Source organism: Stylophora pistillata, chromosome 11 (genome assembly GCF_964205215.1).
Source record: "Stylophora pistillata chromosome 11, jaStyPist1.2, whole genome shotgun sequence".
Classification (NCBI taxonomy): domain Eukaryota; kingdom Metazoa; phylum Cnidaria; class Anthozoa; order Scleractinia; family Pocilloporidae; genus Stylophora; species Stylophora pistillata.
The window spans coordinates 23693232-23718564 of NC_142529.1; the positions used below are offsets into that span (position 1 = coordinate 23693232).

Sequence of the window (25333 nt, forward strand, 5' to 3'; positions counted from 1 at the left end):
ATCTGTCGGTGAGACAAACATACATCTACTCGCTTTTAAGAAGAGGTACCGTTCAGAAGCCATACAAGAATTTACACCTCCTCTTCTAAAACGTAAAAATGAAATCCAAGCACTGAACCTACATCTAAACTGTTACGAAGTGAATTTTGTTAGTTTAGTTGGTCAGTCACTTTCGATTAGTTAGTCTGTTAAGTATGATTTAGTCATTCTTTTATAGTTATAATTTGGTTGCAATGCATGAATTCAAAGTCCGAATTTACTTTGAAGTAAGCTATCTTGTTGAGTTTCCAAATAGTGACGGTTTTGTCTAACTTCTATAAGTGGAAGTGCTTAGTTTGTCTACTGACCTTGCTTTAGACGAAAGTTCTTAATTGTTTTGGCAAACGTAGTCATAGGTTTAATCAGTTCATCGGAAGCACTAAGTACACTGACGTTCATTTTAAAAGTCTTGTGGAGTTGTTTAGGTAAGTGTTTTAACAACAACTATTTCATCTACCGAGCTCAGCCAGCTGGCATACCCACACATATCTATCTTAAAAGCTTTTTTTTTGGAGCTTACTTAGTAGAAAAGAATTTAGACAATATGCAGAACGGCCCAGACGCCTTCGCCTCGTTTTCGTCGCTTAATTCGCAAAGGTCATCGTATAATTCGTCGTTTTCGCGTTTAACGAAGACCATTTACGTGATAGTGAAGGTGAGCGGAAAAACAAAATGCGACATCCAGCTACTGATTGTGGCCTTGTCATTAACGCGGGATCTGCTGTAATTGGCTAAAGCTGTAGTGGTCTCCCTGCCTGGGATAATTAGGCGAAGCTAAATATATAATATAAAAATGAATCAAAGCTTACAAATACCTGATCATTTTTTTCTTGTATTTCGTACCTTTCTTTCTTTTCAGTTTGACTTGTTTCTTGGGCTGTGGAGGTAGATTTTTTTTCTTTGCTGATTTGGTTTTCAGTGATATCGCTCCAACCCTGTTTCTAGTCCATCCCGTCAAAAATTTCTGAACGGTTCATCGACTACAGGAATTTTCGAAAAGTGTTTTTCAGAATGTAAACATTGTTTTCCTAAACTTTTTGAGTGTATACGACAACTGTTCTGAAATTACTTGCAAGTTCCCCATAACAGCAGTAACGGAGGGGGGATACTTTCAAGGATGCGCCGCTGATACTAAATAGAACTTCAAATAAAACAGTTTTCAATTTAGAGTCTTAAAAATCTCCAAAGTACTCACGACGGCAAATTTGAATAAACATGGCCATAAAAGAGGGTCAAGGTACTTAGAATAAATTTATCTCTTGAAGGGCGGGAAAACGCGGCGACTAGATCAACTTTCTTCTGCAAGAAAAAGACGCAAGTTTTATTTTCGAGACAAATCAGGGAAAGAAGTTAAGAGGCATTGGTGCAGTTCTAAATACCTCCGTTCGAGGTATTTAGAACCGTAATAGTAAGGTTTTTTGATGAGTGAGGTTTTACTGCGGAACTGTATTTTTCAGTCTCTGGGAGAGAGACGATTAAATCTGGACAAAATACTTAGAGAGTGTGGGCCTTTTATTCTCGTTTCCCACAAGAGAGTAGAGAGTGAGAAAAAGAGAGAAAATTGTCATTGATGCTACTTATACGACATCCCTTAAATATCACCTGTAGGAACCAGTCACAAAGTGCGTAGAGTCAAAAATACCCAGCGAAATAAAAATAAAAAGATCGCGGTTAGAGATTGTTGGTGAAATGAATCAGTGATTAATTAAAACAATATTGTCTCATTCGAGATACGATAAACAAACTTTTTTTATTGTCAAAAAAGCATAAACAAACAATAAGACATTCATTTGGAAAAAATATCAGGAAATTCGTCAAACCAAAGGGCATTTGTTTGGAAATATACGCAAACGGCGAATGGGTTCCTTATCAACGTGATCGTGATAAACCATATCAAGTTGTGACCTGTTGACATCAGTAAGTCCTGTATTGGTTTAACTGCTGGCAAATTAAATTAATTATCAATTACAATGTATTTTCAGGATCCACTTAATTCGTCTTTCTTACAAATACAAATTTCAATTTAGGTGTCTAGGTCCTTTTAAAAATGATGTTCCCAAAAACAAGTTTTCAGGAGTAAATCTGAACGACAACTCTACGACAGCAACTCCGAATGCGTTAACTTCAGATTTTAATGTGAATTAAAACAAGAACCTAGTTCCTCGGAGATCTTTTCAATATTGCATATTGCACTTCACCGAACTACCAGATATCAAAAATGAAGTTGAAATATCAGCAGATCTCTGTTTACGTAATCATTTACGTTGTAGTTTTATTTTCAACGAACTTACGCAGAAAGAGCCTTCCCGGCGAAGGAAAAATATAATTTCAAAACAAGAATTTGTTAGGCGCAATCATCAAATTTTATAAAAGTCTTTTCACTTTAAAAACCTGAGGCTGAAATGTGCCAACAGTTTGAGAATATGTTATAGCTAAGCCAAAGTAGTGTCAATGAAGAATATAGTACACTTAAATGTCTAAATGTTTCAAAGGAGAAAGTGGTAAATTCGGTAATGTTTTGGGAAGAAACAATTTGACACGAAGTACGAGACGGTAGACCTGTCTATTTAGATATTATTGATATATCGGCAATACGCATTTAACACAGTGAGATCCTTGATAGCCTGCTGCTTTTTCCCCAGAATATAAGAAAGAATTACCGATGAAAATGTTAATTTTTATGAAAACAAGCGAGTTTATACGTAGCTGTATGGTAGTCGGAGTTCTTTTCGACCATTTTTTTTTTCAATACTAGTTCAAAAAAAATATCGGCCATCAGAAAACACAAAGTGGTTCTGGGTTGGAAAAAGTTCAGCACTTGAATGGTAAGACAGCGATCTATGCAAATGTGTTTAATTTCAGCTTGACCAAATTATGTCATACATTCTACAGATTTGGACATTGCATTAAGAAAATGGCAAATCTGTCTTGCAACTGTGATTATTTCACGAAAACTTTAGATCACGATATAAAAATAGCAACCTGTCTCTAAAAATGTATTCATGATATTTTTAGAATATGGTGGTTTTCGGAGTGGTATTAAAGTATTTAGACTGGTATTTCAATCAAGGTAAAAACCTACTCGTTTGTTAAAAAAATGCGTCAAAGAAATCGTGTCCTTAAAAATATTTAGGCAACAGAACAATATTCTTCCAACATCCTCATTCAATTTGATGTCAGAGCTGAAACACCTTAAAGACAACTCTGACCAACTTTTCCGTCATGATATAGGTGGTAGAAACAATCCATAAATGGTATAAAAGAGTCAGTTTTTCTCACTGTCTGACAGAAGTTATACAGATCAAGGAAGAACTTACATAAAGCGGGCTAAGACTCAACAAGAACTCCACTCCTTGTAAAGTACAAGATGGTAAGTAACTGATATTTCCTGAAACCCTCTCTGTTCGATTCCAGGATTCCAGTCCATATTCTGTTCCTATCTAGAACTCCGAATCACGTTCCCATTTCTCCAAAGCCCTACAGTAAACCCGGACTTAATGCCATCCTTCTGAAGAGTACCTACCCTGAGATTTTTTTCAACTCCGCCTATTGGTTGTATATCTTAGAAGAACGTAAATTTTTATATATAAAAGGTAGGGTTCTGTGCTTGTTTAGAAGCTGAGCAGCAGTAGCTTGTAGATACTCATATCATTGCTATAATAGCATGACAATTATATTTTCGAGTACTGGCTAAATTCGCGTTTCCAAAATTGTTCCTTCGCCTACATTAGAAGAGAAGAAAGGCCTGTTCGTTTGTTTTCTGTACATTACTGCAAGCTAACATTCAGACACAGTTTGTTTGTTTTTTGTTTTTTTTATCACTGGGGGATGATGAAAGCCAGTTAGTGACCTTGGTTTTCTCATCTAGGAGCCAGGGAGAACATATTAAAAGTACTTCGAGTGAAAAAGTTCCCGAAATTCAAGCAGGAGTGAGCTCATAGGAATGGTGCTATTTAGAAAGCATCGACATTATTTGCCTTCCTTCATTCACTAATTTGCTGTTGCCCATCTTTTTACACCAGAAATTACAGCTGTTACTTTCGTGTCTCTCTCTGCTGACCATCACTGTCCAATCCATGTCCTTAATTGCGGAGAGAAAGGTAAGAACAAGATCATATTTTGATTTGTTACTCAAGGAGGTAAAACATATGAAAATACCTTTTAGTACTAAGAACAAGAACCAGAATTTACATGAAAACCGCAGACAGATACCATCGGTGTTGGTATTTGAATTTTCCTATATGCGCCATTTTGGATCTGTGACGACGTTCGTTTGCCACATATATCTCCACGAATGGCTTTTCCGTTCATGAGAGTTGTAAGGGAATCATGCATGCGGTTAATTAAGTAGCAACAGTAAAACTTCACGCGATCCAACACAGTAGAACGCGTGGAATTCCAGGTTCACAATGCCAATACACGTTACGGTTTTTCGCACATGGAATTATTTTGTTTACATATTAAAATGTGACAAATGATTTTTGATAATCTGACAACAATTTATTCCACTAGTGGAGATTTCTTTTAAGAAAAAAGGTTCCACTTTAGTTGTATAGTCTATGTAAACAAATTCATCCTGAAAACCTACTATCGATGATCCAAAAAATTTGCATGTAAACAAAAAGCTTTTTAAATACTTAACACTTACGATGTTGTTATCCATAAAACCATTCTCTAGAGAACGTGTGAATTGGATATCCTAGGATACCCTTAGACATCATAGGCGATGATGAGCTTTTGTCTTCCTAAAGGCTCCTCAAAGGTCTTGAACAGAAGAATATTTTCTTCCACGCGCACTCCCTGAAAAATGAACCCTGTTACTAAATATATATGATTTTTAATTGCATTTCCGGTTTCGAAGTTTGTTGGATACAGAACTTTCATCAATCTAAATTTCCGGAAAAAAAGGAAAATGTGTATTCACGCTTTTATAATAACGTTGCTCTTCCTAGAGTGCTGTGACTAAATATTCTCTGGAGCTGTCAAGTGGTGGAAAAACTTTTGGCGAACAGATTGAAATTGACACCATAAAGGAGACAGAGACTTTCCACGTACCGAAGACATCGCCTAATGAATCAGCAGGAGATATAATCTACGATTTTAAAAGGGTAAACATCGATGTGATCTGTTTGTTTGTTTGATTGTTTTTTTAGGGGGGGAAGGCACGAGGCAGTTTTGTGCCAGATGAAGAGGCCATCCTGGAAAATACCTTGCCTTTCCTATAAATCACCCAATGCAACTTAATGGCTTCACTTTCGGCCCTATAGAAGTGAAAGTTAGCCTTTTATTTTGCCTTAAGGCTTTCAGTGATGTTCTTTTTTTTTTCCTTCATGCAGAAAGTGACAATGGTTCGTTTGCCAGCAGAAAAGGCATGCTATATCGCTAATTCAATCGATGAAACTCTCACACCTGCCGATTTAAAGGAAGCTTTAGAAATGGTGAGTGTACTCTCAAACCCAAAGTGCAAATGCGTTTTAGAATCTCCAATTTTACGAATCCGAGATTTCCCTTGTGTTCGTTGGGGTTCTCGTAAAACCCTTCCCTCGATGCTAAAATGCTAATGACTGAATTACTACCACTAAGACTGCCTTAGATTCTTAGACTCTCGCGTGCTCGATTTCCGATTTTCATATCTGTGTATTACTACGTTATTGTTAGAAATCTCCCGGAACGAGCGAAGAGTTAGCAACTTCTTCAACTGAAACCCAAATGATGGTAGCGGGAGAGCTTGAAGACCGTTCAGCGCTGAGTGCTGAAATGTCAGAACTGTGTGTCAATCTACCAATCTATATCGTCACCAATGGCGCTGTGATCCTCGATGACGAGGAAGCTGACGAGGAAACGGTTGTGGAAGATGATATGGAGGCTGATATGGAAGCTGATGAGTACATTGTTGAAGACGCCAACGATGAACCCGAAATAGTTGACACAATTGACAATCCTTACACACGTAAGTGTTACAGAGTTAGCCGTGTCACAGACTTTTGTCATCTTTGACGCACCTAGTAGAATAAGTACACGAAGTAGGGTGGGGTGAGATGGATTTAAGATGTCCCCTCCTTACTTTTTAGGCAAAATGTTAATGATTCGGAAAAAGAAGAAAAAGCGACAACGTAAGGTGGACGTAAACCCAACGCTATGACTAGGACAGGTTTGGAACTCATACCTTTCGATCGGGAGTCCAGTGCACTAATAACCAGGCCACCACGCCTCCCATACAATTTCAGAAACTTCAGGATAATTTTCGTTTTGTGTTCTTTTCGCTGGTGACATTTTTTCTTTTTCTTTGTACAAGGTGTAAAACGAGCTTTTTTCCGCAAGCTAAGACGGAAGGGATTCCTACGCAAACTCAAAAAAAGGGCTTGTAAAAGAGTGTGTAAATGGGCTACAAGACGGATTTGTAGAAGGGTTCCCGACTTGTTCAACAGGTTGAGGAGGAGGTGCTTAAAGTTCCGGAAAAGAGGATGCAAGCGTGTTTGCAGATGGCTGGTTGGATAAACTGGTCTATTCATCACTTATATGTTAAAACAAGCGTTGAGAACTGCTTTACACTAATTCAATGGAACTTTAACCAGTTAGCTTATCCCAAGGCTCTTTCCAATTTAGTCATAACTTCCCGGTTGAAATTAAACATTTTCATTTGTTTAGCTTTTTCGTTCCTCCAATCTAATGGTCCCAGATAGAAGAATTGATTTTGCTACAACGCTATTAACCCTTCAACTCCCCATAATATCCATATATTATCCAGCAAACAGGTGATGAGAAAACTCAAAATTATCAGTTAGAACTTGTTATATTGATCCAGTATAAAATTTTCATAACTAATTCACAAGGAAATGCGGAGCTGCTAGAGGGAAGAATTTACAATCAAATCCTGTGACTTAAAGGGTTAAAAGATTGCTTTCAAGCTTCTAGTTATAAGGAAAGGTCTAAAAGTAAATTAAAGATAGTGTGTTAAACTGGCTTCAAAATAAAATCTTAACTTCAAGCCAGGCAGGAGTTTATGAAAAGTGAATAGTGTAATTGCAGCATGTAAGGGACTGGGTACCGTGTTAGAGAATAAAGGCGAATCATAAACCGAATCGCTATATATTTTTCAATTACAATGATAGGTCTGATTTTCGAGACGCCCCAAGCCTTGCACCTAAATGGTTTGTCATTTTCCTGCCGTTTGATTCACTGGCGAAAAAAATAAGACTTTGCTTTTCGTTACTTTTGGGGTATTTGTAATCTTTCTTCGATGAACCACATTTAGTATGGAATCTGCTATTGTTATGAAGGGACAGAGAGAAAGGTGTAGGGGGCCTATTAATTTACATCAGATCGAACATCGTCGTTTACCGACAGAAAAAACCCGGAACCAGGAATGGAATCAATCAGTACCTAGATGTGAAACGCTGTGGTAATACCTAGTTTATTTTATGTGCCTGCTACCGTTCACTTAACAAGTGCATGATTTGGGATTCTATACCTGCAGAAAAGATGTATACAAAACGCAAGGAAATTATATTTGTGGGCGATTTTAATACGAATTTGCTTGATACTCCTGAAAACCAAAATGGCCCAAACAAAGGACTCACAAATGTTGCGAGACAATTCTGCTTAACTAGCACTATTCAACAAGCGACAAGAACAAAAAATCATTCTAAAACGCAATTGGACGTCGCTCTTGCTTCACATCCCGAGAGACTTCTTAAAAGTGGCACCTTACATAACAGAGCGGAAAACGTGTGCACTGTAAGTACCTCTCATTGTCCCATACAAAGCCTTAGAAAACTTTTCTAAGACTTAGTGTGGGACAACAGGTGGTACTTACAGTGCACGCGTCATGAACTTGGCATAAGTGATCACGATTTAATCTTCATTATCAGAAGACAAAAACAACCAAAACCTAAAGCAAGAACGATAGACTTTCGTTCACTCAAGAACGTGAACTTACAGGCCTTTCTCTCTGATTTACATAAAGTCCCGTGGGACAGCTCGTACGTCTACGATAACATTGATGATATCTGGTCTCACTGGTCGTCTCTTTACGATCAAGTTGTCGACATCCACACTTCACTAAAATCTATACGACAAAGAAGTAACCAACTTCCATGGATTAACCCCAACATTCAAAAGCAAATCCGGGTACGCAATCACCTTCAGAAGAAATATCGTCGCTTTCCCACAGATGAAAATTGGTCCAATTCTAGAATTTAACGTAACGTGGTGACTAACTTGAAAAGAAAATCGCTAAAACAATTTTGCAACGACACAGCATCATCAAAAACAACATCCAATGCTCAATTCTGGAAGTTGATGAAGCCTTTAATACCAAATAAGAGCGGATTTAGCATGAACGTTAACCTTAATATTCACCCGTAATTGAAAACGATGAGGTTGTACCAGATCCCAGTGTTGTTTTCAACAAGTTTTTTGCTCAACCAAGAATTGACAAACAACTCTTACAGTTATCAGTGGAAGATTTCTTTGATCATCGTAGTATTACCGCCATCAAAAACAAACACTATGATTTACAATTTGATTATTGACATGCAATTTACAATTTTACAATTACAATTTGAGAAGTGCCTACCCACAATTAGTTAAAAACTAGTCGAGGCGGGTAGGTATAATTAAGTTAGGCTTATCACTAGGTACTTACAAAGATTTCGAATTGGCAGCAGTTCAGATTACACTAAGAAAACAGTAGTTCAAATTGCAATAAATAATAAATTAAAATCAAAAAAGCAAAATAATTTACTGATAATAATAACAGGAAAATAGAAAGAGACTTCGCTACACTGGTCGTAGCTAGAGGATTGATGGGGTTTACAAATTTTTAACTATTTCAAGAATTAAAGATTGTGTAAGATACAAGTTCTGTTGTTTGAAGATATTAATAAGTATTTGATGTCTTTGTTTTTTTAGATAAATTTCTATAGGCAGATATTTTAATACTGTCAGGTAAGGCATTCCATAGCTACACGCCAAAGTGGGAAAAAGAATTCCTAAGAAGACATGACATAAACCTTGTTGGTAGTTGTTGATCTGGTGTTGTAGGAATGTATATCTTAGACCAAGGTAAATAGATTTTGAATACGGGGAGGAGCTTGTTTATTTTGAATATCATACATTTAAAAAAGAAACAGATTCGACATAAATAAAATGAACAGGCAGGATATTAAGATTAGCAAAAAAAGGAATAGCATGTTCACTCTTTGGAGAAAAGTTTATAAAACGAATAACCCGCTTCTGAAGGAGAAGAAGCTTATCCAAAGTTGACTGTGACGCTTGACCCAACAGCTAATTCCATAAGTAAGGTAGGGGAGAATAAGAGAATGATTTAACTTGACAATGATAGAAAGGGGCACAAAGTGTCTCAGTTTAGTTATCATACCAATTGCAATGGTTTTGGTAATTTTTAGAGCAATGAGATCAATATGAGTTTTCCAGTTAAGATTCTTGTCAATGAGTATACCAAGATGTTTTACATGATCCTTGCATTCTAATAATCCTTGCATTCTAATGGTGAATATGACATTTTATCGATGTCAAAAATATTTATCGTCGGTTGGAAAGATAGCTTCTTTCTATAACTTCGAAATATCGCATAATTAGATTTTTTAGCATTTAGAGTTCATTTGTTTGCTGTCAGCCATCCACGAGGCTTGGTTAGCTCAACGTTTACTTCTAATTCTAGGGATTTAGGGTTTTCTACCATATAAAATACTGGTGTCATCGGCAAATAAATAAAACTTGAACTTCTCTGAACAATTTGTAATATCATTTATATACAACAAAAACAGTAAAGGCCCCAGAAAAGAGCCTTGGGTAACGCCGCCATCAATCGGAGCCTTTTCAGAAATATAGGGGCCAAAGTTAGTTGTCTGCGAACGCAATTTAAGATTAGAAGAGAACCAGTTGTTAACTATTCCTCTTATTCCGTAATGATATAATTTCTGCAGAAGAATTTCATGATTCACTGTGTCCATTGCCTTCTTTAAGTCTATAAAGATGCCACAGGTATACAACTTATTGTCCATGTTGTTTTGAATAGTGTTGATAATGTCTAGCGTCGCATGCCGGGTGGAGTGTTTCTCTCTAAAGCCATATTGAGATGGAACAAGAATATCTGCCTTACTTAAGTAAGATTTGAGAGGTACATACATCAATCTTTCAAAGATTCTATTAAAGTCTGAGAGAAGTGAGATGGGTTGGTAATTATTAGGGTCTATCTCGTCACCATCTTCGTATATTGGAATTACCTTTGCATATTTAAGTTTGGTAGGATAACTCCCAAGCTCAATTGAAGTATTAAATATATTTGCTTAAAGAAAAAAAAAGAATACTACTAGCGGATTTCAGAATACGAGTTGGACACGAGTACAGTTCATGTGCTTTGTTGTTCGGAATAGACAGAATTTCGAGTTGAACTTCATAGGGGGTCACAGGAGCACAAAAGAAAGAGTTAAGGAAACTAGTTTGGCGATAATAATCAGATAAATGGTGTGGTGATTGAGTCAACTTGGAGGCTTACTTATGTCCAACAGAGGTATGGGGTCTAGGCAGGTAAAAATGGTGATGATCAAAGGTGACGGAAAAAAATTATTTCCAAAGAGAACAAAAGTGTAGTCAGCATGCTCTATACTCTTATAAAACAGGCTACTATATGCAAATCAGAATCCTTGTTAGAATGATTCAAATAATGTGATTCGCTGAACAAGACTGATTAAAGGCTGTCAAAATGTCAAGACTTCAAAATTCACAAATCATCAAAGTTCAAAATCTGCAAAATTCCACATACTGAAATAGTTCGGCTGGTCGAATTTTACACTTACTTGAAGTTGGTAATTTTAACATTCAGTGTATTGTTCAGTGAAATCCGACTGAATTGTGGCTCACAAAAACACGCAGGTTTGTTTTAATCGTGACAAAATTCGCGATAAGAAATTTGCTCTGCTTATTTTGCAAGATGAAACGGTAATTGGGAAGTATTTAAAGCATGGATACTTGATTTATGTTGAGGTAGAAGTTGTGGTATCAGAGAAGTATATAATGTATTAGGGCAATGGAATTGGAATGTCATTACAAACAATTAGGAAGTTAAGGTACAAAGGTTCATTTTTACTGGGGAACATGCTGTGTTTGCAATTAAGTTGGTTGAAAATGGAAAGGGCCCTTGATGGTATTTGAAGTTTTTACATCTTGACTGAAGTTGAATTTGATAATTTTCATAAATATAATAATGATAATGAAATGATTATGTCCATTTTGCCTTTCAATATTAATAGGCACGTATCCTTTTGCTGCAGAGCTTCATACGGTGCGATTTGGACATTGGTCCTCCTATCCTATTCAAAGTTCTTATTCAGCTTACTTTGGCGTAGCTCTCGAAATGCCAGGTGTTTGGAACGCTCTCTGGCAGAAAGATCCGTGTATATTATTAAGCCAAATGCACATTATTATCTTTTCAACCTCATGGGATTTCAAAATGGAACTGAATTTTAGCTCAAAGGAAAGCGCCACTGGATTAAGCTCTCATTATAAAAAAAGTTAAGACACTGGGAAACTCAGTTCGAGACAGAAGAGTTTATCCTCTCCATGTAACCCATCTACAAACTCTGCGACAGATCGGCCATCGGACATTATGGCATACACGACGCCAACGGCGGTTCCTAAACACACGTCTGCAAATCCGTCGGGTTACCCACCTACATACCCGGTTACAAATCCAGCGTCTGATTCTACGCCCGATTTGGCAACTCTCACCTAATAACCACGAAAGAAATATAATTAGTGTAAAAATCACGTCCCGTACATCTAACTTGAGTTTTAGTTGAGCGTAGATGAATTGAAAACCTCACCAGTTCCCCCCCCCCCCCCGTCCCCTGTGCATTTGAACCTCAGGAAGACTGGTTGGTTCATATTCCCACCATTCTGGGTCAAAATTGCGTTCAAATGCCCCACGCAAGAAAAAAATTTAGTGAAGGATTCGTTTTGTGATCAAGGAATCAGTTGTAGAGTCTAACAAGGTCACTTATTAGTTTTTGGCGCTGCTGTTTGCAAAATGCGATAGGTATTTTGCTGTTTGCAAAATGGAAAGGTATTTAGAGAATGATTCAGTACTATTGGGATGAAACGCAGTACATAACACGGTACGAAGAGGAAGTGCCGACGGAAATTTAAACCTCCCATTCACCACCTTTACCTACCCCTGGGTAGGTAAAGGTGGTTCATTCAACAAATACGAACAAAATAATTACCCTTTTGAAATCGTAAATTATATCGCCGGCTGATTCATTAGACGATGTCCTCGGTACGTGGAGAGTCTCCGTTCCCCTTGTAGTATCGATTGTGATCTCTTCCTTGAATTTTTCCGCCTTCCGACAGCTTCAATGAATACTTACTCACAGAGCTCTAGGAACAAGGAGGATTTCATTTGAAAACAGGAAGATTTACTTCGACGTACATACAGGTAGATGGATCCAGTTCCGCTATCGTTAGTCGAAAACCAAACATAAAAGGTTGAAAAGAAGATTGATGGCACTGAGTTAAAAATTATGTTGTTTGTCAACGCAACAATTACCAAACTATGACAATACAGAAACTGAACTTTTAACAAACGATCTTTATTCAAAAGGAACAACCATATGTAAAACAGGCCAATGTTAAGGCAATACATTTCTAACCCCTCAGCATCCAGGATTCTGCTGACTGGTGACCATACATTTTTTTTAGTTTTCTCTTCGAGAGAATTTGAAGTTAATTTAAGACCTCGTTAATGTCCTCTTTCTTAATTCTTGTTGTGTTTCTGCCCGACAATGTATATTTACTGCTGGGATGTCATATCAAAGGAACACTTACCTTGTTCTGTGATATCAAAGAGGTTGAGTGGATGATATGACCAGCAGGGCAAGGCATGAAAACAACACCTTGAATTTCTGTGATAAAACAACAAGTCATTAAATAAAGGCTAATTTCGTTCAGGGTATAAGAAACCCTAATATCACAGTAATGTGTTTGTTTCTAGGTGATATTCTGCGATTTTTTCATGAAATGATCCATTAACTCCCAAAAACACCCGAGACTGCTCATATGATATGCAGGTCTTTCGTTGTGGCAAGTACTAAACCCCAAATAATGTGCTCTGCCTTTTATAACATACCTATTATAAACATAGACGACTTTATGACATAACTTAGACTCGACGCGCACTCTGATTGGTTAAAAGCTTATATCTAAATGAAAATCCAGTTGGTTTCTCGTTACAATTTTCGTGAAGCAAACACATGCGGACTTGTCCTTCTCAGCGAAAAGTTTGGGAAATTCTAGTCGATAATTTCTGAAGTTCTTACACTAAAATTTCGCAGCGAAATAATCGATAATATTTATAATAATAAAGGTCTTTATTAAGAATCATTGTGCAAACAGACGTGCTACAATTAACATGAATAACATGAATAAAATGAATAAGAAAAAAGAAAAGGTATTAATTACTATTGAAAAGACATCTATTAATAAAAACTGATCGTATCAAGAAATGGTCTATTGTTCCGGCTCAAATTCACACATTAAGTAGTAAACAATAGTCCTTTTGTTCTTTGTAGCGCTGAGGGACTTTAGCCGAAGCGACGAGAAAAAGTTCGTGACTAATCGGAAAAAAATTTTTGGCATCACAATTTAGCTATTTTGGAAGAGTAGGTAGCGCATATTTGCACACGACAGATAAATTGTCACCGGAGTACCCCAAGGGAAAATTAAACGCTGACTTAGCCGCTTCGGGGAAGTGGGTAGCGTAGATTTGTCTGATACAATGTATATTTGAAGTTCATATATTTTGAACTGCGGTATTAGATACGTATGATGCACGATCCTCCTGCGAGGATCGTGCATCATACGTATGTAAATTTGTCTCGTCGAGTCAACTCTCAGTGGTCTACCCCAGGAAAAAATTGACCGCTAATGTAGCAATGCACACATCGAGAATTCAAATTACGTTGTGTCTCATTCAGACCACCTCTCCCCATATAAATCTTTGTCCAGAAACTGTCATAGTTCTAAACTAAAGTCGTCATAGTTCTAAACTAAAGTCTAGTCTTCCGAGCGTTTAAATTTCCCGCTCGTATGCTAATCGGAAGCTTCGACAAATCCCTCGTGTGTTCTGAAGCTGTTGCGCCATTGTTCAAAAATGGCCATATAGGGTCATTTCTCGCCGTCTAACAAAGCCTATTGTTATCAAATTTGAGCCACTTTTCTTGATACGATTTAAAACGGCTTGTCTGGATCTTAGGCAAAATATAATTATGCGACCTAGTTCTCAACTGCCGTGTTCTCTGGGGAGGTAAGAGATCGCTCAACGCAGTGTTGGTGGAAGAGATCCTTTGCCATAATTTCTTATCTCTATTACAACGAATATCCAAGATACTGTGTTGCTTTAAGCAGTAACCCAGCTTATAACACCATAATAGTGTAAGAATGAAGAATTCATTACTTTTTTTTAAGTGTAACCAATGATTTTTAAAAATGTAACTGCATTGAAGAAAAAGCATTTTGATTTTCTCCAGAAGAAAGAGGACATGTTTGATATTATTTGATATCTACATATATTACTAAAATGGAAGTTAAAATCAACCTACCATTTTAGCTTCTCAAAGAATCCACTTCTTTAAACAGTTAAGTCTCTCTGAGTTCTCCCATTTGCAAATCCAAATTGGAACTATCTGAAAAAGTCTGGCAAACTACCCCTTTTAAATCATGTGTCAGTGGTGATATCAGGCCAAAAATAACCCATTGCGTTTATCATTCTTATTGACAATATAAGAAAGAAGTGCTTAATCTATACCATCTTTTTCGGACGTAATATTTCATCTGTTTCAGACGAGAAATTGATACTGGTTTTTGAGCGTCCTCTTGAACTAACATCGGCTAAAATATATCGATACGGTGGTATATATATTTCTCGTTGAATAATAATGCATTTGTTCCTAATTACATAAACGATAACCGAGTACCATCTACTGCGTGGGATGTTCATATTTTAGTGTTCTCTGAATAAATTAAATAAACAGATATTTCTCTTCTTCTGTGACAACCTCAAAATGCTCTCTCCCATTGAATTGAATTTTAAATGTAAACTGCTATCGTGAGGTTTGAAAACTGCTATGGACGTGAGGTTTGAAAACTGCGTAATCATACTTGGTTATTATCACCGGATGTTCCCCAGTCCTATATTCGGCACGTGTGGTACGTTTAGACCAACCGTGCTTCAGAAAAATAATTAGTGGATTATAACCCTTGATATTTGAGGATGTTAGTGTTATTTTAAGCTCCTAAACTGAAATAATTAATGTTAATTGTACTGAGTGGAGTGCAATTTGATCTGTTATCATATCGTTGTTCCAAAATCAATCAAGCGTGCAGCGAGAGTTTGATTTGAAATCGCAAGTATGATTTCAAACCAAAATTGCACGACACGAAGTTCGAGTACCACTTTGTTACATCTATTTTGAAATAAAAAATTCAGTCGCTCAATACAAGTCTTTTAGTCTGTACAAGTATTTCATTGATCCATTATGTTGAGCTGGTTTGTAAAAAGCTCAAACATTGTCCCTCTTTTCCCTACATTTTGACTGAACTCTTTAAACAAGCCTCGAAATTCCATCGGGTTCTTGTCTCACTGGCTGGAAAAGATTTAGATCTTGAAATGGTATAGCTTGAGAAAAAAAATCACACCGGCGAGAGACAATCAGAATGCAAGGATCACAAGGGATATCAAAATGGATGTAATACATTTTTTTATCCCTCGGAATGTCATATGCTTGCAAATTGTTTTGGTATAGATTGTATGCAACAAATGAAGTTCTTTCAAATATGATATACATTATACAACCAGAGGGTGAGGAGAATTTCAAAAGCTTTCAACTACCTGTAGGAAGTTTTATTGGATAGATCGTCACATTCTAAGCACTAGTTTAGTAGCGAAAACACTTCGGTTCAAGGGGAGAACTGCAATAGTGAACCAAAATTTAGAACTCTTCACAACCCCAATACTACAAATAAACACTTGATGAATATTGGAAAGGACTTTTCGTCAGATTATAGGAATATTATGTGCCACTAAACAAGGCTTTTTTTCCCGTTCTTCTAGTGGCACACTGAAATCAAGACAGTCATTGACTGATTCGGGTGTTCGGAAAGATTAAGTACGTCGTTCGTCATTGGTGAGATTCTCGTAAAAAGGTTTGGGTTAACGATCTGACAAAAAATGTTTAATCTTCCAAGGTCATTTGGCCAGCCTGCTCCTTCGTGCCAACCAATGATGAATAATTAAGTATGTACTTCAGAGGTTACTTAGTTGCCAGTGAGAATCAATGTGTGAGGGTCTAAGAGTGTAGAGTTAGCATCAGAACATCAGGGTTATACCCAGATTGAAGAGACTTTGATGCGAGAAAGATTATGTTTTAGATTAATAAAGACGGAGAATATACAGGTGGAGAGTCTTTGGTGCATTTGTTAAAGCGTGTTGTAGACGTTTTTACGTCATTGCAACCCAACAATATGTAACAAAAGCAATATAGGTTGGGTTTATTCAATTTAAGCTGAATACGTAATTGTTCTTATTAATTTCCACGTTATTAATGAAGGCAATCTTTCGCATCCTTTCTTTTTTTAACCCTTACAACAACAAAAAACTGGTGCAATTGATTCTGAAGTTCAGACGGCCACCCTGCCACTCTTCGTCGGGCGAAGAGGAGTCGAAAATTTATGTTTTGCTAATTACAGCAAGGGGCAGCTGGGATTAACGCAAAGAAATAATAACGATAATTATTTTTAAGCTTGCAATGGTCTGTTGTATTCTCTAAAATGAGAGTCAGTTGATTTAATATCGGATAAGTTTTTTGTTATCAGATTATGCCTAAGCTTTGTTCTAGTATATGAAGTTTGTATCATAGTTCTTTAGTTAGTGTTGTGAAACTAAATAATAGTTGAAATACTGTTAAAATCTACGTATAGAGAAAGAATTACTAAATTAAATCAACTGCAGTGTTTTAAAAGCATTTCTACGACACGCTTTCACCAAAGGCACCAAAGATTCCCGACCAGTGTTTTCTTAGTCTTTTTAAATCTAAAAGATAATCTTTCTTACACCAAAGTCTCTTCAATCTGGGTAACTCTAGTCTTCTAATTCTAACTCTGGTTGACTACTCTCTTAGACTCTCAGACATTGATTCTCACTCTTCTTTGATGCTCACTGGCAACAAAGTAAACTCTAACGTACATGCTTGCATATTCAGTAGGCACGAGTAAGCAGGCTGGCCAACTGACCTTGGAGGACTAAACATTTTTTATCACATTGTTAACGCAGACCTATTTTTCAAGAAGCACACAAATGGACGGCAACATAGTTTACCTTCCAATAATCCGAACCAGTCTTTGACTATGTAAGCAAAAACAACAACTTTCGTTTGGCTTCATGATCAAGGCAAGTTCAGAAGACAAACTAAGCACGTTCACTAATGGATAATAGACGTTAGACAAGAATGACATAATTTAGAGACCCATCGTGACAAATAAAACCTAAATAATTTCGGACTTGGAATTCCTGAAGTAAATATATTTAAACGAATGACTAACTTATATGCAACCAGCTAAATACTTCATAACAATATGAATATGTTCACCAGAGACAATCAAGGTTCACAATGTATAAACAAATCTTGGAAATGATTAGTAAATTAAATAAGATTACGGTAAACATAATAACAATGAAAATTATCAAAGTCTGAAAAAGTGAAAAAAGTTAAAAAAAAAAAAATTAAAAAGCTATAACTTTGCTAATGGCGACCATATGAGCCATATCCCTCTTTATCCTGATGAATAGGCAAAATTTTCAGCAAGTGTTTGAAATAGTTTACAATAGCGGAACTTAAGATATTCGCTAGTGAACTGTTCCAAAGTTTGGGTACCGCGACCTCAAACGAGCGGTCACCGAGAGTGACTAGAGTTCTAATATTTGGCTGTTGAAGAAGACGTTTGTCATTCGAAGATATCTAATGGTATTTAGGGACAGTTTTAAGTTGTGATTTCCAGAAAAGAAAAAAAAAACACAATTATTTCTCATCAATGGGTTGATCAGTCAGCAAATATTCCTCATAAAGTTGGCGTAGAACCAAGAAGAATTGTCGAAGAAAATACTGGACTCTCCAAAAAAAAAAAAAAAAGCTATGAAAAGGAGCCGAGATATCTATATAAATTATCATAAATGTTTACCAATCACAAACAATTTCCAGATACGTGTGAAAAGGTCCGTTCATCTCGAAGAGATTTTAGCCGCCTCTTTAATGCGGGAATTGTTCATGGTTTGACATTATCGGGAAGTTTTTTCAGCAACAGTGTATTGCCTTTCAGTTTACCACTTAGATTATCGAACCGCACACTTCTGTAAAATCTTATTAACACACTCCAGTACTTTCCACCAGCTCTCCATTTACAATTGGTAATATAAACGGCAGCGCGGATGTTCCAGTTTTCTTCGTTCCACTTCATAATTGATTTGCAATTTCTCCTTCTACCATAGGTTTCTCTGGATAATAGGTCTGTCAGTTTACATTACCCGATACTCAACAATATATTGAGACTTTCGGCCAATTACTTTACCTTCCGCTATGAAAAGAAAGTTTTTCGAGGTTAAATCTGTATTGATTTTCAGATTACCACTTGAAATACCGTAATAATCTGATAAAAAGTCCACTCTGATATTCATCAAGTATTTATCAATAGTGTAAGTTTTCAATTTTGGTTCACTATATCTGATTTGCAGTTTTTCCTTCTAACTGAGTTGTAGTTGCATCTAAATTAGTGCTGTTGAGAACTTGGTGATCTCAGTATGATGCACTGAAACAGTCTGGCGGAAAGAGGCCATCAACATCGCTTATTTTAAGAGTAAACTTATAACATTAGACTTTTCACTATTTGCTCATTTTGTTCCACCATTATTTTAACAAGATTTTAAAATACGTATCAGATTATAGCAAATTTTCATTAGCTATAAATTGTTCAAATATGTAAATTACGTAAATCTTTATATTTTAAGAATTCACGTACGTATTTTGATCGAGCTTGTACAGCTCTTAGACGTTACCTGTCTAAATAAAACATCGATTGATATTGATTAATTGATCTATAAAAGGAACATTACCCTCATCCTCTCCCTGGATAATGTACATCACATCTGAAAGAGCTTTTTTCATATACAGTAGGTACCAAGACAATTTGGAAGAATATGACATTTAACTACGGATGAATACCTTTACTTCAGTTTAAGAGGAGAAAACAAGATCAACACCAAATGACTCGCGAGAACTTTTCTCTCCTAGTTTCATTACGTCGTAACATCTGGAAGGTTGTAATCCATCGAATATTGTTTTGCTAAGTAAGATTGGTCTAAAAGCACCACGTCACCAAAAAAAAGAAGGAAAAAAAACAGCTAACAAGGGGGCACATCGGTTGATATTACCAAAGTATTATTACAAAGCCTTTAAACCTCATGTCCAATACGATAACAGTCCACTTTAAAATTTATATCAAGATGAAAGAGCATTTTAAGGTTGATATAGAAGAAAGGATATATTTGATTGTTTATAAAGCTGTACCAAAGGACACTGAAAAAGTATATTACTTCTTAACAAAATTTGTATCAACGTATCAATAAACTTTAGCCGATGTTAGCTTAAGAGGAAGTTAAAAAACCACTATCAATATCTTGTCTGAAACGGATGAAATAGATAAGGAGATGCTTCCTTATATTGTCAACTAAAATGACTCACGCAATGAGTTATTTTTTGGCCTGCAATCATCACTAGCACGTGATATAAAAGGAGTGGTTTACTAGACTTTTTCACAGAGTTCTAGATTGGATCTTCAAATTGAAGAAAAACTCAGAGAGACTTGATCGTTTAGAGAATAGAACACCTTGGAAAGCTAGAATGGTAGGTTGATTTAAACTTTCATTTTACAACATTGTTTGAAAATCAAAAAACATCAAACATGTCCCCTTTTTTCTGGAGAAAATCTCAAAGGGAATTTTGAGTCCAAGTTACTTTTTCGTAAGTGCTGAACTTTTAAGTGAGCTCTATGAAATGCACGCATAGCTCCTTCTTTTGGACGTTTCATGTTAGACGAAGCAAGTATAAGAGCCTTGAAATAATCTCTGATCCTAAGGAATTTTGTTTAAGGTCGCCTTTGTATTTTTGGTTTAGCAACTTGCCACAACGACAAGCCTGCGTATGAGTAACCTCGAGTATTTTTGGGAGTTCGAGGATCATTTCATGAAACAATCGCTAAAATATCATCAAGAAACAAAACATATTGCTGTAAAAGTAGCATTTCATAAACCCTCAACGAAATTTGCGTTCATTTACTGACTAGCTGTTTTTGCACAGAAATTCAAGTTGTTGTTTTCGTGTCTTGCCTTGCTGGTCGTATCTATTCACTCAACCTTTTTCATATCAGAGGAGAAGGTAAGTGATCATGTGATATGATATCCTTGCAGTTAAAATACTTTGTCAGGCACAAAGACAATGATAATTATCAAAGAGAGCATGAACATGGTCTTAATTCAACTTGAAATTCTCTCGAAGAGCCTACCAAAAAAATGTGTGGTCACCAGTCGGCAGAGTCTTGGGTGCTGAGGAGTTAAAAATTTACTACGTTAACATTGGGCTATTTCATACGTGGTTTTTCCTTTTGAATAAAGATCGGTCGTTCCAAGTTCAGTTTCTGTTTTCCATAGTTTAGTAAATATGATGCTGAAAAAAAAAACAGTTTTTGAGTAAGTGTCGTCAATCTTCCTATGAACCTTTTATTTTTGGTTTTTGACTAAAGGTAGCAGAACTGGACATCTATTTTTGATATGTCGAAGTGAATCGTCCTGTTTTTAAATGAAATCCTCTTTGTTCTCAGAGCTCTGTGAGTAAGTATTCATTGGAGTTGTCGGAAGGCGGAAAAACATTTAAGGAAGAGATCGCAATCGACATCACAAAGGGAACGGAGACTTTCCACGTATCGAAGACATCGTCTGATGAATCAGCAGGAGATATAATCTACGATTTCAAAAGAGTAATTTTTAGTTGTATTTGGTGAATTAAATCCCAGGTTTGGGTAAATTTGGTGAAAGGGAGTAAGAGAGGTTTGAATTTCCGTCGGCATTTCCTGTTCGTACCCTGTTCATATAATTATGCACCGCGTTTCATTCTAATAATACTGAACTCATTCTCTGAAAACCTTTCCACCGATAAGTTGTCTAAGGACTTCTTTGCTGTACCCATCATGTGTTTTTTTTAGCTCTCCCTATTTGTACCAGATTACTGTTACTATTTTTTAAAAGTATGGCAATATACCTGTATCTCTACTTCTTCCAATGACATTAATAGCCACCTGGTTAGTTCAGGTTGTGGAGCACTGGACTGCCGTGCAGCAGGTCAAGGGCTCTTGTTACTATCCCGTTCCACACTAAGAGTCTTAAGTTAACTGAGGAGAATATCCTGCCTTTGCTGCGACATCTGCAAATGTTTAGACGTTCTAGTCTACTCAAATAAGGACGAGAAAACTTTGGTCACCGTCTCCTGCATTTTCTCTGCACTGGTTAGCAAGTAACGTAAAAGGACAACGCACCTCTCGCAAAGAGTAGGGAACATAGCTCCCGATGTTATGGCCTATTTTAAATTGGGAGTACCTACAAAACTTTCTTTGAAAAAAAAAGCCATTGTAAACTTCTCGATGCAGTCTGGTACAGATCCCACTATATGTTGTAAAACGCATTAGAGCATAGTAATTCGGATATTGCGCCATATCAATACATCTTTATCATGTTAAGTTTCTCAGTTCATTGCATCTGTGTCCTCTTTAGTGTTTGCTTTTCCTTAAAGTTGTGACTAAAGCTGGATCTATTTTTCATGCAGCAAATGACAATGATTCATATGGCAGAAGATAAGGCGTGCTATATGGCGAGTTCAGTCCATGAAACTCCCACACCCGCTGTTTTAAAGGAAGCTTTAGAGACGGTAAGTGAGATTAGCTACGCTCTCACCCTGGCTCTCTTACCGTCAGCCTTAAAATTTTTTTGGCGTGTGTGATTCCTAATTTTCATAAGCTTGTTTCATTATATACTCAGCAAACTCCTGGAACAGGCGAAGACTTACCAACTACTTCAGTTGAAGTGCAAATGAAGGTTGTGGGACTTCTTGATGATCGTTCAGTGCTGAGTGATGAAATGGCGGATTTGTGTGCCAATCTGCCAAGTTATGTGGTCGTAAGCAGAGCTATGAACGTAAATGACGAGGAAGCTATGAACCCAAATGAAATGGAAGCTGATGTGGAAAATGATGAGGATGTTGATGGAGTCATTGACGAGGGGGCCGATGATTTCCCTGAAATAAGCGACCTAGATGACATTGCTGACGCACGTAAGTTATACTTAATAATTTTTTGGTAGGGTAAGGGATCGAGGCCAGGCTAATGGTGGGACGTGGATATAGCATCTCTTGTCCTTTTCTTAGACAAAATACCGCAAATCAAGAGAAAAAATTGGTTAAAAGGAAGAATCATCTCTCCAATATTATTCCTCGCTGACATGACAGATAAAATAATAAGTTACCTAATGAAACTGATGACTGGCTCTGCGTGCAGGTAACATGTATTGAAAAATGTGTCCTGATTTACTCTCCAGCAAGCGAGGTGGGCCATGTTTTCCGCTTGGAATTAGCCATATTGGTCCCTCATACGCTCCCATTTGGTTTCTAGACTTTGAGATTCTAAGGCAACTTCGTTTTTGAACAATTGTGAAAAGTGCGAAATGAGGATGTGTGCTAACCATAGGCTGGTATGCCATATAGTATCCTGGGGACAATTCATGCGCTCATACATGATTTATATAGACACTAATTCGGACACAGGTATTTGACACAAAAGGCCCTTTTAGGGGGGAGAGTTTAAACATTACCTTGGTGGAGAATTTCATGCTGATGTGTCAAGACTTTTATTAGGAATACACGTAGTTTAATTTTTTTTTTAGTGAATCCTTCATTAAAAAACTGAATTCGCCAATCTTGCTAAAGTACAAATGCCCGGGGGATGGAGGGGGATGGGGGTGGTGATGAAGTATTGAATTGATCAACGCACAACTAGAACTCAAGTAAGATGTACGGAACGTGATTTTTGCACTAATTACATTTCCCCTCGTGTTTATTAGGTGAGAGACGCCAAATCGGACGTAGAGTCAGACGCTGGGTTTGTAACCGGGTATGTAATTGGGTAACCCGACGGATTTGCAGACGTGTGTTAAGGAACCGCCGTTGGCGTCGTGTATGCCATAATGTCCGACGGCCGATCTGTCGCAGAGGTTGTAGATGGGTGACACGAAGAGGATAGACTCTTCTCTCTCGAACCAAGTGTCAAAATGTAATAGTAATCTTTTTTTCAATGAGAGCTTAATCCAGTGGCGCTTTCTTTTGAGCTAAAATTCAGTTCCAGTTTGAAATCCTATGATCTAAAGCAGATTATTTTTTTTTCATCCAGATTTAAAACGTGAGATCCAACTACAAACATCATTTTTCGGCAAATTTTTAACATGTTTAGTTTTATATGTTGTTAGTACTTGGAAAACTGGCTTCCATATAAGATATCAGTAAACCAATCGATAACGTACCTCAGCTTTCGAGAAAGTTAATAGGACACTAGGAATAGAGATCATGTCGTAGAAATGGTTCTGGATAAGGAACATGTTGTGCTTGAATTTCAATTCGCTTAATCAGAAATTTTAGTAAGATGGAAAGTGTCCTTAATTGTATTTGAGGTTTTTACATCTTAGCTGAAGTTAAAATGATAACGATAAGGATACTGAAATATTAATGTCCATTAGCACGGTTCTTCTTGCGGTGGAGCGTTTTTAATACCTGGCGTTTAGAGAGCTACTCCGCAGAAAGCTGAATTAGTACTTAGACAAATAAACTAAGTCCACTGGCTTAATCGCACCATATTTTATAAGCCACACAATTTAGATTTGGTAGCATAAATTGTAGATGTAACTAGAAGAGCTTTTAGTTGGAAATAAAGGCACTTGGTTGAAACACAACGCACCTGCGAGAGTCAGAATATCTACTTTTCGTTTTTCAGTTTTTATTCTAGCTTCATTGCGGTTATCTATAGTAAAAATATTTTTCTGTTTCCTTCGTGAGAGAATTTTTCGCTCAAGTGTCATACTTTAAATGCAAACCAAAATACACGGACCGCGCAGAGAAAAGTGGGGGATTAGTCGTGATTGTTTTGTTTTGTTTTTGTCTTGCATTTGATTGGTCGAGAGGTTATGGGGAAGAATGGAACCTAACACATGGAATAACAATATCGGGGTCTCGGTAGAATGGGCAGGTGCCCGTTTCCCAAAACTGTTGGTAACTACCGCTCCCACGAAGACGTTCTCGGTCTTTCGTGATAACAGTCCAGTTTTAAATAGTTTTGAATATCATTCATTGAGGGTATTCGTTAGATAAGATCATGTGACACTCTCTAGGGATTTACACCTGCTCTTCTATTGCATCATCTAACTATTAGCCTCGTAGTTTCGTTGTTCGTTTTTTAGTCACTGTTGTAACCTTCTTTCGGATCGGAATGAACATGAGTTTCTTGATATTTGCTACAGATATCTAACCATCTTCTAAATATCCTCAATTTTTATCTTGAGTTTAAGCGTACCGCTTGAAAAAACAAAATAAAGACCTTATTGGTAGTACAAAATACTCCTACAATCTGATAAAAAGTCCACTCCAATATTAATCAACATTTATTCACAATGGTGGTGTTACTAAAAGGGTTATAAATTTTGGTTCACCGTATCTGATTTGCGGTATTCTCGTCTCACTTAATTGTATTGGCAACTAATGAAATCAGTGTTGAAGAATTTTGTGATCTATCGAGGGAAGATTCTATACAGGACATTAGCAACTTTTTCAATTCTCGTCACCTACTTCCTGGAGGACACAGATATCATGAGCTTAGGATATGTGCACAACAGAAATAAAGTTGTAAGAAATAGACAACTTTTTTGAGAGACATGTTTCGGCATGCTTATGCCATCTTCAATCAATGAGCAACAGAACGTGAGTAATTATGTAACAGTCAAGTAGATGAATAAAATATTTACAGTATGATGTAATACAAAAGCGGGTACTAATTACAACTTGACACCAAACATCAAAGGTGTGAACTAAAACACTAGAAAAGTGTTATAATGCTGTAATTGTTTGTTAAGTTCAGG

The 25333-nt window shown here is 36.8% G+C and overlaps 2 protein-coding genes and 1 long non-coding RNA gene across 3 annotated transcripts; 2 read left to right on the forward strand and 1 right to left on the reverse strand.

Annotated features, from left to right (window-relative positions):
• The first annotated feature begins 3290 nt into the window (after positions 1-3290).
• Positions 3291-7121, forward strand: LOC111342907 (uncharacterized). Its single transcript, XM_022950032.2, has 6 exons — positions 3291-3409; positions 4062-4139; positions 4992-5147; positions 5376-5477; positions 5698-5989; positions 6335-7121. The coding sequence occupies exons 1-6, from the start codon at positions 3407-3409 to the stop codon at positions 6535-6537; spliced, it is 834 nt and encodes a 277-aa protein (XP_022805767.2). The 5' UTR covers positions 3291-3406; the 3' UTR covers positions 6538-7121.
• A 2113-nt stretch (positions 7122-9234) lies between these two features.
• On the reverse strand, positions 9235-14800 carry LOC111342910 (uncharacterized). The gene is made up of 4 exons (XR_015993372.1): positions 14661-14800; positions 12889-12965; positions 12288-12441; positions 9235-11793 (listed from the first exon to the last, which is right to left on the reverse strand). It is a non-coding gene; the product is annotated as an uncharacterized LOC111342910 (long non-coding RNA).
• Positions 14801-19868: 5068 nt separating this feature from the next.
• LOC148720708 (uncharacterized) lies at positions 19869-24154 on the forward strand. The gene is made up of 6 exons (XM_088739724.1): positions 19869-20012; positions 20466-20543; positions 20986-21141; positions 21984-22085; positions 22196-22487; positions 23273-24154. The coding sequence occupies exons 1-6, from the start codon at positions 20010-20012 to the stop codon at positions 23449-23451; spliced, it is 810 nt and encodes a 269-aa protein (XP_088595850.1). The 5' UTR covers positions 19869-20009; the 3' UTR covers positions 23452-24154.
• The last annotated feature ends 1179 nt before the right edge of the window (positions 24155-25333 follow it).